The sequence below is a fragment of the Babylonia areolata genome, chromosome 28 (assembly GCF_041734735.1).
Source record: "Babylonia areolata isolate BAREFJ2019XMU chromosome 28, ASM4173473v1, whole genome shotgun sequence".
Lineage (NCBI taxonomy): Eukaryota > Metazoa > Mollusca > Gastropoda > Neogastropoda > Buccinidae > Babylonia > Babylonia areolata.
Genome location: NC_134903.1, coordinates 1,597,828 through 1,610,327, shown reverse-complemented (window position 1 = coordinate 1,610,327; position 12,500 = coordinate 1,597,828). Strand labels below are relative to the sequence as shown.

The 12,500-nt window shown below is 46.5% G+C and overlaps 1 protein-coding gene across 4 annotated transcripts in view; it reads right to left on the bottom strand.

Moving 5' to 3' along the window:
* LOC143301852 (cilia- and flagella-associated protein 74-like) overlaps positions 1 to 12,500 on the bottom strand; it is a 106,621-nt gene that overhangs the window by 40,056 nt on the left and 54,065 nt on the right. For all 4 annotated transcript variants that reach the window (XM_076616265.1, XM_076616268.1, XM_076616266.1 and 1 more), the window contains 4 exons: positions 8,157 to 8,285; positions 3,598 to 3,685; positions 2,419 to 2,592; positions 1,496 to 1,629 (listed from right to left, as the gene is read on the bottom strand). In XM_076616265.1, coding sequence (XP_076472380.1) covers positions 1,496 to 1,629; positions 2,419 to 2,592; positions 3,598 to 3,685; positions 8,157 to 8,285 — 525 coding nt within the window. The remainder of the gene's footprint in view (positions 1 to 1,495; positions 1,630 to 2,418; positions 2,593 to 3,597; positions 3,686 to 8,156; positions 8,286 to 12,500) is intronic.

The following is a 12,500-nucleotide window of genomic DNA, read 5'->3' as shown; positions in this document are numbered from 1 at the left end:
GTTTCACCTGAACACAACTGTACACCACACAACTCAACGTCAAACAGTGTTTTGCTGAACACAACTGTACACCACACAACTCAACGTCAAACAGTGTTTTGCCTGAACACAACTGTACACCACACAACTCAACGTCAGTGTTTCACCTGAACACAACTATACACCACACAACTCAACGTCAAACAGTGTTTTGCCTGAACACAACTGTACACCACACAACTCAACGTCAAACAGTGTTTCACCTGAACACAACTGTACACCACACAACTCAACGTCAAACAGTGTTTTGCTGAACACAACTGTACACCACACAACTCAACGTCAAACAGTGTTTTGCTGAACACAACTGTACACCACACAACTCAACGTCAAACAGTGTTTCACCTGAACACAACTGTACACCACACAACTCAACGTCAAACAGTGTTTCACCTGAACACAACTGTACACCACACAACTCAACGTCAAACAGTGTTTCACCTGAACACAACTGTACACCACACAACTCAACGTCAGTGTTTCACCTGAACACAACTGTACACCACACAACTCAACGTCAGTGTTTTGCTGAACACAACTGTACACCACACAACTCAACGTCAAACAGTGTTTTGCTGAACACAACTGTACACCACACAACTCAACGTCAGTGTTTTGCCTGAACACAACTGTACACCACACAACTCAACGTCAAACAGTGTTTTGCCTGAACACAACTGTACACCACACAACTCAACGTCAAACAGTGTTTTGCCTGAACACAACTGTACACCACACAACTCAACGTCAAACAGTGTTTTGCTGAACACAACTGTACACCACACAACTCAACGTCAAACAGTGTTTTGCCTGAACACACCTACACACCACACAACTCAACGTCAAACAGTGTTTTGCCTGAACACAACTGTACACCACACAACTCAACGTCAAACAGTGTTTTGCCTGAACACAACTATACACCTTCACATGCCACACACACACACACACACACACACACACACACACACACAGTTTATGTTTTTCGGGGGTGTCTCTTCTTTTTTTTACCCTTTATTTTTGTGTCTATAAATCTTTCATTCACAGTTTTCATGACAAATATGATTCTGATTCTGATTCTGATTCACACATGCACACACACACACACATGCAGAGACGCCAGCCCCTGTCAAGTCGAAGGCTTTCTGGGGGCTGAAGATCATGTCCAACACCCCCCCCACACACACACACACCAAGACCCCCCCCATCGCCCCCCCCAAACACTCACACTCACACCCACACTCACACCCACACCCACACAAGCAGTGAAACAGAAGCCCTCACCTGTTGATGAGGGAGTGGCAGACCAGGTCAAACTTGTAGTCGAAGGCTTTCTGGGGGCTGAAGACCACGTCCAACACCCCCCCCCCACACACACACACACACACACCAAGACACCCCCCCCCCCAAACACTCACACCCACACCCACACAAGCAGTGAAACAGAAGCCCTCACCTGTTGATGAGGGAGCGGCAGACCAGGTCAAACTTGTAGTCGAAGGCTTTCTGGGGGCTGAAGACCACGTCCAGCTCCAGCGTCTCCAGGGGCAGCAGGGTTCCAAACCCATCGTTGGGCTGCACCTCCACGTACTGCCACACAGTCAACAGGGGGTTGGGGTGGTTGGTTGGTTGGTTGGTTGGTTGGTTGGTTGGCTGGTTGTTTTTTTTCACTGACCTGACAGACCCCCCATCTCCCCCTCCCACCCCCTACCATTGCAGCTGACTGTCTTTGGTCACCAGAAGCCACACATACAGATAGACAACACACCCACCCACACACACCATCCACACCCACACACACTGACCTCCGGCAGGGCAACAAATCTAAACTGCTGAGGGAGGGACAGACCTGTTGGTCAGCACATACACACACACACACAACCCCCACCCCCACCCCCCACACACACAACCCCCCCACACTCACACAAACCCCTCACACTCACACAACCCCCAACCACCTCCCAACCCCCCCCCCCCACACACACACACCCACTCCACCCCCACACCTACACCCACACACACCCCACCCCCACACACACTGACCTCCAGCAAGGCCACAAACCCAAACTGCTGAGGGAGGATGGACTTGTTGGTCAGCATACACACACAACCCACACTCCTCCCCACACACACACAACCACTCCACGCCCCACCCCCACACACATACGACCCCCACACCCCCACACCTACACACACACACACACTGACCTCCGGCAAGCCCACAAATCCAAACTGCTGAGGGAGGATGGACTTGTTGGTCAGCATACACACACAACCCACACTCCTCCCCACACACACACAACCACCCCACACCCCACCCCCACACACATACAACCCCCCCACCCCCACACCTACACACACACACACACACACACTGACCTCCGGCAAGCCCACAAATCCAAACTGCTGAGGGAGGATGGACTTGTTGGTCAGCTTGATGGAGGCCTTCACCGACTCATACACCGTGCAGCAGCCAAAGTCAATGTCCCGCAGGTCAAACTCCAGGTCAGAGGTCGTCACCACGGCGTTCACCGTGAAGGGCACAGGAGCTGTCTGCACGTGTGATGTGCAATGTGATGTGCAATGTGATGTCTGATTTACTGTTATATGAGGGGTGTAGTACTTTTTCGTGTGTGTGTGTGGGTGGGGGGAGGGGGTTGTGTGTGCGTGTGGGAGGTTGTGTGTGTGGGGGGGGAGGGGTGTTTGTGAGTGTTGGGGGCGGCGGGGTGGGCGGGGGGGGCATTGTGTGTATGTGTGTGTGTGTGTTAGAGTGGGTTTGTGTGTATGTGTGTGTGTGTTTGTGTGTGTGTGTGCATGTGTGTTGGTGGAGGTGCTCTGTGTGTGTGTGTGTGTGTGTGTGTGTGTGTGTGTGTGTGTGTGGTGTAATTTTTGTTGTCTTCTTTGTTCGTGGCCAGTGACTCCCCTGTTCACTGGCATGTATACACCAGTCAGCTTTTAACCCACCATGCAGGCAGCCATAATCTGCCTTCGGGGTGGGGTGGGGAAGGTGAATGGGGTGTAGTGTGATGTGATGTGATGTGATAATACAGAACTTTTCTGTTCTGAACCCCGAGTAATGTAATGTAATGCAATGTAATGCGATGCAATGCAATGCAATGCGATGCAATACGATGTGGTAATCATACATAGCTTTTCTATAACGGGAGTAATGTCATGAAATGTAATGATACATAATCTTTCTATTGTGAGTAATGTGATGTAAAGTAATGCGCTGCAATGTGATGTGATGTTATGCAATGCAGTGCAATCTCTCTCACACACACACACACACATGCACACACACACACACACACACACACAATACACAACACACACACATACACACACACAAACACACACACACAACACACACACAACACACAACACACACACACACACACACGCACACACACACACACACACATACACACACAACACACACACACACACAACACACACACACAACACACAACACACACACACACACACACAGCTGATGCTTAACAGTCTACAGTCACACAGACCACCCCAGGAGCAGCGAACCCTGCCCTCTCTCACCTGGTCGGCCACCCTGATGATCATGGGAGCCTCCAGTACCCCAGTGTCCCGGTCAAAGTACTTCTCCGCTTCCTCAAACAGCGATTTCCTGTCCCACACACATGGCAGTTCCAACTGTCACATAATCCTTTCACTCCTGTTGGAAGTATGGGGGACAACTACCAAACAAGAGAGGCAAGGCCTTCAAGACTCACTTGTGATAAATTAAGTCCCCTAGCATTAATTACAGAGTAATCTCCCTTTTTTTACTATCTGCACCAAAACGTTTGCAAAATAGATAAAACTTCCATGCTTAGCAAAAGAAGTTCCTGTTTGAACAAAAAATTATAATAATGACTCCTCTTGTTGTTGTGTCAGAAGAAGAGGTCAAGGTGCCAAGTTTAGAGAATACAAAAAATATAAATATAACAGTAAATGCAGTTTGCATATAATTAGGCTTCTTTTTTATTTTTTTGTGCCCATCCCAGAGGTGCAATATTGTTTTAAACAAGATGACTGGAAAGAACTGAATTTTTTCCTATTTTTATGCCTAATATGGTGTCAACTGACAAAGTATTTGCAGAGAAAATGTCAATGTTAAAGTTTTCCACGGACACACACACACGGACACACACACACACAGACAACCAAACATTGGGTTAAAACATAGACTCACTTTGTTTACACAAGTGAGTCAAAAATACAGAATGATTTCCTGCCCAGAACAAACAATTTTCAAACGCACAACAGTGTCAAAGAAAAGACGAGAGCACACAAATGTTTTCTAACCCCAAAAGGGTATTGAGACAACATTTGTAACTTTACAGCTAATTTTGGTTTTGGTTTTTTTGTTGTTGTTTTTTTTTTTTGGGGGGGGGGGGGGGGGGGGGGGGGTTTCTGCATCCTCTGAGCACATTACAAAAATGTTTCCCAAATGGTCTTGATGCTAATAATTCACTGAATTCTGTTTGAGAAGTTTTGTTTACTCTGCTACTTTTGTTTCTTTGTTTGTTGTTGTTTTTTTGTAGTAAACAATGACATTCGGACAGTGCAATAAAAAGGTAATAACAAACATACACCACAGGGAGGGTGGCTACAGTACAGCTCCATCTAATTCAGGATGGTCACCACAGGGAGTGTGGCTACAGTACAGCTCCATCTAATTCAGGATGGTCACCACAGGGAGTGTGGCTACAGTACAGCTCCATCTAATTCAGGCTGGTCACCACAGGGAGTGTGGCTACAGTACAGCTCCATCTAATTCAGGCTGGTCACCACAGGGAGTGTGGCTACAGTACAGCTCCATCTAATTCAGGCTGGTCACCACAGGGAGTGTGGCTACAGTAGAGCTCCATCTAATTCAGGCTGGTCACCACAGGGAGGGTGGCTACAGTACAGCTCCATCTAATTCAGGCTGGTCACCACAGGGAGTGTGGCTACAGTACAGCTCCATCTAATTCAGGCTGGTCACCACAGGGAGTGTGGCTACAGTACAGCTCCATCTAATTCAGGCTGGTCACCACAGGGAGTGTGGCTACAGTACAGCTCCATCTAATTCAGGCTGGTCACCACAGGGAGTGTGGCTACAGTACAGCTCCATCTAATTCAGGATGGTCACCACAGGGAGGGTGGCTACAGTACAGCTCCATCTAATTCAGGCTGGTCACCACAGGGAGTGTGGCTACAGTACAGCTCCATCTAATTCAGGCTGGTCACCACAGGGAGTGTGGCTACAGTACAGCTCCATCTAATTCAGGCTGGTCACCACAGGGAGTGTGGCTACAGTACAGCTCCATCTAATTCAGGCTGGTCACCACAGGGAGTGTGGCTACAGTACAGCTCCATCTAATTCAGGCTGGTCACCACAGGGAGGGTGGCTACAGTACAGCTCCATCTAATTCAGGCTGGTCACCACAGGGAGTGTGGCTACAGTACAGCTCCATCTAATTCAGGCTGGTCACCACAGGGAGTGTGGCTACAGTACAGCTCCATCTAATTCAGGCTGGTCACCACAGGGAGTGTGGCTACAGTACAGCTCCATCTAATTCAGGCTGGTCACCACAGGGAGTGTGGCTACAGTACAGCTCCATCTAATTCAGGCTGGTCACCACAGGGAGGGTGGCTACAGTACAGCTCCATCTAATTCAGGCTGGTCACCACAGGGAGTGTGGCTACAGTACAGCTCCATCTAATTCAGGCTGGTCACCACAGGGAGTGTGGCTACAGTACAGCTCCATCTAATTCAGGCTGGTCACCACAGGGAGGGTGGCTACAGTACAGCTCCATCTAATTCAGGCTGGTCACCACAGGGAGGGTGGCTACAGTACAGCTCCATCTAATTCAGGCTGGTCACCACAGGAAGTGTGGCTACAGTACAGCTCCATCTAATTCAGGCTGGTCACCACAGGGAGTGTGGCTACAGTACAGCTCCATCTAATTCAGGCTGGTCACCACAGGGAGTGTGGCTACAGTACAGCTCCATCTAATTCAGGCTGGTCACCACAGGGAGGGTGGCTACAATACAGCTCCATCTAATTCAGGCTGGTCACCACAGGGAGTGTGGCTACAGTACAGCTCAGGGAGTGTGGCTACAGTACAGCTCCATCTAATTCAGGCTGGTCACCACAGGAAGGGTGGCTAAATACAGCTCCATCTAATTCAGGCTGGTCACCACAGGGAGTGTGGCTACAGTACAGCTCAGGGAGTGTGGCTACAATACAGCTCCATCTAATTCAGGCTGGTCACCACAGGGAGGGTGGCTACAGTACAGCTCCATCTAATTCAGGCTGGTCACCACAGGGAGTGTGGCTACAGTACAGCTCCACCTAATTCAGGCTGGTCACCACAGGGAGGGTGGCTACAGTACAGCTCCATCTAATTCAGGATGGTCACCACAGGGAGTGTGGCTACAATACAGCTCCATCTAATTCAGGCTGGTCACCACAGGGAGTGTGGCTACAGTACAGCTCCATCTAATTCAGGCTGGTCACCACAGGGAGTGTGGCTACAGTACAGCTCCATCTAATTCAGGCTGGTCACCACAGGGAGTGTGGCTACAGTACAGCTCCATCTAATTCAGGCTGGTCACCACAGGGAGTGGGGCTACAGTACAGCTCCATCTAATTCAGGATGGTCACCACAGGGAGTGTGGCTACAGTACAGCTCCATCTAATTCAGGCTGGTCACCACAGGAAGGGTGGCTACAGTACAGCTCCATCTAATTCAGGCTGGTCACCACAGGAAGTGTGGCTACAGTACAGCTCCATCTAATTCAGGCTGGTCACCACAGGAAGTGTGGCTACAGTACAGCTCCATCTAATTCAGGCTGGTCACCACAGGGAGGGTGGCTACAGTACAGCTCCATCTAATTCAGGCTGGTCACCACAGGAAGGGTGGCTACAGTACAGCTCCATCTAATTCAGGCTGGTCACCACAGGGAGGGTGGCTACAATACAGCTCCATCTAATTCAGGCTGGTCACCACAGGGAGGGTGGCTACAGTACAGCTCCATCTAATTCAGGCTGGTCACCACAGGAAGTGTGGCTACAGTACAGCTCCATCTAATTCAGGCTGGTCACCACAGGGAGTGTGGCTACAGTACAGCTCCATCTAATTCAGGCTGGTCACCACAGGGAGTGTGGCTACAGTACAGCTCCATCTAATTCAGACTGGTCACCACAGGGAGTGTGGCTACAGTAGAGCTCCATCTAATTCAGGCTGGTCACCACAGGGAGGGTGGCTACAATACAGCTCCATCTAATTCAGGCTGGTCACCACAGGGAGGGTGGCTACAGTACAGCTCCATCTAATTCAGGCTGGTCACCACAGGGAGGGTGGCTACAATACAGCTCCATCTAATTCAGGCTGGTCACCACAGGGAGTGTGGCTACAGTACAGCTCCATCTAATTCAGGCTGGTCACCACAGGGAGTGTGGCTACAGTACAGCTCCATCTAATTCAGGCTGGTCACCACAGGGAGTGTGGCTACAGTACAGCTCCATCTAATTCAGGCTGGTCACCACAGGGAGTGTGGCTACAGTACAGCTCCACCCATTTTTCTTTCTTTCTGTCGCTCTAAAGGTGTGTTTGTTTTCCTATTAAAGTGGATTTGTATACACGATTTGCCATGGACAACTCTTTTTGTTGCTGTGGGCCCCTTTAACTACGCTGAGTGTTTGCTACACCTGTTGCTGTGGGCCCTTTAACTACACTGAGTGCTTGCTACACCTGTTGCTGTGGGCCCTTTTAACTACGCTGAGTGCTTGCTACACCTGTTGCTGTGGGCCCTTTTAACTACGCTGAGTGCTTGCTACACCTGTTGCTGTGGGCCCTTTTAACTACGCTGAGTGCTTGCTACACCTGGGACCTCAGTTTATCGTGTTATCCGAAAACCTCAAAATATCAAAATCAAAACACAAATATATATATATAGAGAGAGAGAGAGAAGGACAGCAATTTGTCTTCAAGTCATGGTTCCTACAATGACCTGATAAAACCAACCTATCAAGCACTTGGACTGGTGGAAGAAAAAAAACACACACACAAAAAGAAAAGTTTCCAGAAAGCATGATAAAACTGACCTGGGTAGGAATTTGAGCTGGGCAGAGAACTGAGACTGCGCCTGGATGTATCCGGTCTTTGGAAGAATCTCCAGGTGGTTCTTCAGCTCCTGGCAAACCTCAAACTTCAGCCGCAGTGCCGTCGTCGCTCTGTGTGTAAACAAAACAGATTACAATAGAACAGAATAAAACGAAATAAAATAAAATAAGTAAACCCTTCTCTTTCAAATAATCATTTTCTTCTTCTTCGTTCCTGGGAAGCATTTCTCACATTCACTCATATGTACACGTGTGGGCTTTTAAGTGTATGACCGTTTTTACCCCGCCATGTAGGCAGCCATACTCTGTTTTTGGGGGTGAATAAAATAGATGAAATGAAATGAAATAAAATAAGTAACCCTTCTCTTTCAAATAACTATTTTAAAAGGTGGGAAAACAATTCAATGGGGTCTTGGGCAGAACAATATGCAATTACTTTGATCAACGAAAAAAAAAAGATTTTTTTTTTACATTTTTATATGATCTGTTATTTTACTGTTACACATATAAACTTTGATATAAATGGAAGTAGTAAAAACGCAAAGAACAGTTTAGCAGTTTTAAAACATTCCTGCAACAGAAAAAATACTCCATGTTTTTTCACCTGTCTGGATTATCTCTCATGTGTGTGTGTGTGTGGGGGGGGGGGGGGGGGGGGGGGGGTGGATGTATGGATACTATTCTCATGTTTTTATATCAATTCTTGAAGATTTAACAATCTCTTTGATAAAAAAACAAAACAAAACATATGGACTTCATGTTCAATGCTATTTTATCTACCAAAACATGACTACTTACAACTGCCGCACACATCAACAATTGTAACAATATAATCCGACATTCAACCGCACACATTATTTTATTCTTATTTGTTCTTATCATATCATGTTTTCAGTCATAATGACTGTCGTTAGATAGTGGCATCAACAACAGCAAACTTTTTTTTCAGCCATCAGATTAGTTCTTGCATCGAAATAATTTCTAACAATAATTTGTTTTACATTTTCTCAAAGTTTACAATTTAACAACATTAATAATAATAATAATAATAATGGTATTTATATAGCGCTGAATCTTGTGCAGAGACAAATCAAAGCACTTTCGCACCAGTCATTCACACGCATGCATAACTCTAAAACTGTAGAAACTAAAGACAAGGAAGGGCAGGCAAGGGAGGCTATTTTGGGAAGAGGTGGGTTTTAAGGCCAGACTTGAAAGAGCTGAGTGTGGAGACTTGACGAAGCGAAAGAGGAAGGGTCCAAAGACAGAGAAAGAACGGCGGCCAACAGTCGAGTGTTTGAATCTGGGTATGCATAAACAGAGTGGATCCGAAGCCATTCATTCACTTCTCAAAATAATTCTTTAAAAAAAATAAATAAATAAAAAAAACTTATCAATTTTCAAACATGGGTGGGGAATGTAATAGCCAGTGCTGGCATATAGCAAACCACTGAACCGTTAGAAACAAAGCGAAACCTGGGTTGGATACATCTCCCATTCATCAGACTTTCATGATACGCTTCACTGGATTAAATTTGTAAATAGAGTTCATTTTTATCAATAGAATATTGTTCTTAAAAAAATAGTTTTATAATTAAATTGTCAACATTTATAATGTGACCATTTTGGGAAAGTCAAATTTCAATACACCTTAATAGAGAGTATTAATCAAGATCTTTTTACACGAAGGGGAATAACTCTCGTGAGTCTTGTCAACCAACACTGAAAGAAAGAGCAAAACTACAGGTAAAAAGGTGTTTTGGGGTGTTTTTTTTTAATCTGGTGACTGCAAAAATTATCCTAAAGAGAAAATATTTTTTGGAAGGTTTCAATAAAATCAAACAAACTGAAATAAAACAAAACAAAACAGAATGAAATAAAATCAATTGAAAAAAAAAAACCAGCAACAGAAACGGAATGAAATTAAATAACATGAAATAAAACAAAATGAAATGAAATGAAAAGAGAATAACAGGTGACAGAAAGCAGCCAGCCATTCCATGTTCACTGATTCAACACCTTGACAACTGAACCTCAGTGAAGACAGATCAGTGTGGCCTTTGTTATCACTGCCTTTCCTTCTTTAAGTATGAACTTTTCCTGTGATGTAACTGGTGATTCTGATCATCAAATACAACATGATCAAAAGCAGAACTTCACGTAAAGAAATGGTGACCTGACATCTGTACCTGTAAGCTATAGCTGCCTTAGTGAGGTGACAGCCCTTCACTGACATCCTGACATGTAAGTTCTGTCTTATCTCAGTGAGGTGACAGCCCTTCACTGACATCCTGACCTGTAAGTTCTAGCTCTTATCTCATTGAGGTGACAGCCTTCACTGAAGTCCTGACTTACTCGACAGCAACAAGTCAAGTGTTGAAAACGAAAATCAACAAACAGACAACACCAAGAACAACAAACCACAACCGAACAGTCCTGAAATGAGAACCAGTTTCATGTACAGGCACAGGCATTGTGTTAGTACAAGTACACAGGAAAAAAGAACAAAACGAAAGAAAGACAAACATACACAACACCACAGACACACAGACACACACACAAACACACGAATGAGACTGAGACACACACGAGTGCACAGGTAACATGATGAATACATAGATGACATCAGTGATAGTTACATAAAACAAAGCAGAACTTACATAATCACTTACTTATGTACTGTTCAACATCGTGGAGAATCAAAGTCAAAACATGTGTTTGTGTTTTTGTTTCAGTTTCAGGGAGTCAAAGTGTGCAGACTGACCCACAAGCAATATTTCAGTTTCAGTTTCAGGGTGTCAAAGTGTGCAGACTGACCCACAAGCAATATTTCAGTTTCAGTTTCAGTTTCTCCAGGAGGCATTGCTGCATTCAGACAAATCCATATACGCTACAGCACATCATATGACCAGCAGCATAACCCAACACTCTTAGCCAGGTCTTGAGTGCATGTCTATACATTTGTATTTCTTCTGCAGAATTTTGCTAGAGGACAACACTCTTGTTGCCATGGGTTCTTTTTCAGTGCGCCAAGTGCGTGCTGCTCACATGGGACCTCAGTTTATCATCTCATCCAAATGACTACGATGCTCAGTTTGATTTTCCAGCCAAACTTGGGAGGAACGGAAAGAGCGGGATTCGAACCCACACCCTAACAGACTCTCTGTATCAGCAGCTGAGCGTCTTAACCATTCTGCTGCCTTCCTCCTTACGCAATAAATCATGTCTGCTGTTGACACAACAAAAGGAGAAGAAAAGAGATTCCTGACCATCACATAACCTCAACGTGTTGATCAGGCGTTGACAGTGGTCACCATCACATAACCCCAACGTGTTGATCAGGCGTTGACAGTGGTCACCATCACATAACCCCAACGTGTTGATCAGGCGTTGACAGTGGTCACCATCACATAACCCCAATGTGTTGATCAGGCGTTGACAGTGGTCACCATCACATAACCCTAACGTGTTGATCAGGCGTTGACATGGTCACCATCACAGACGGGAGATTGGGAGGGCGCGGGTTCCAGCCCCAACAGAAGCTGGGATTTTTTTCTTTCAGCCCATCACTGTCTTCTTCCCCAGAGCTGAATGTGCCATGGACTCCAATGGGAAGTGCGGGACCACGCTGTCAAGCGTCATCCACGATGTGTCTTCAGGAGCACTGCTCAGGACTCCAATGGGAAGTGCGGGACCATGCTGTCAAGCGTCATCCACTTCACGATGTGTCTTCAGGAGACCTGCTCAGGACTCCAATGGGAAGCACAGGACCACGCTGTCAAGCGTCATCCACTTCACGATGTGTCTTCAGGAGACCTGCTCAGGACTCCAATGGGAAGCACAGGACCACGCTGTCAAGCGTCATCCACTTCACGATGTGTCTTCAGGAGACCTGCTCAGGACTCCAATGGGAAGCACAGGACCACGCTGTCAAGCGTCATCCACTTCACAATGTGTCTTCAGGAGAACTGCTCAGGACTCCAATGGGAAGCGTCATCCACTTCACGATGTGTCTTCAGGAGACCTGCTCAGGACTCCAATGGGAAGCGTCATCCACTTCACGATGTGTCTTCAGGAGACCTGCTCAGGACTCCAATGGGAAGCGTCATCCACTTCACGATGTGTCTTCAGGAGACCTGCTCAAATGTCCTGACCAACACCAAGTGCCTGTATCTCTCCACATCTGGACAGGAGTCGGACACAAGTAGAGAAGTGGACTGATGGCCTAGAGGTAACACGTCCACCTAGGAAGCCAGACAATCTGAGCGCGTTGGTTCGAATCACGGCTCAGCCGCCGATATTTTCTCCCCCTCCACTAGACCTTGA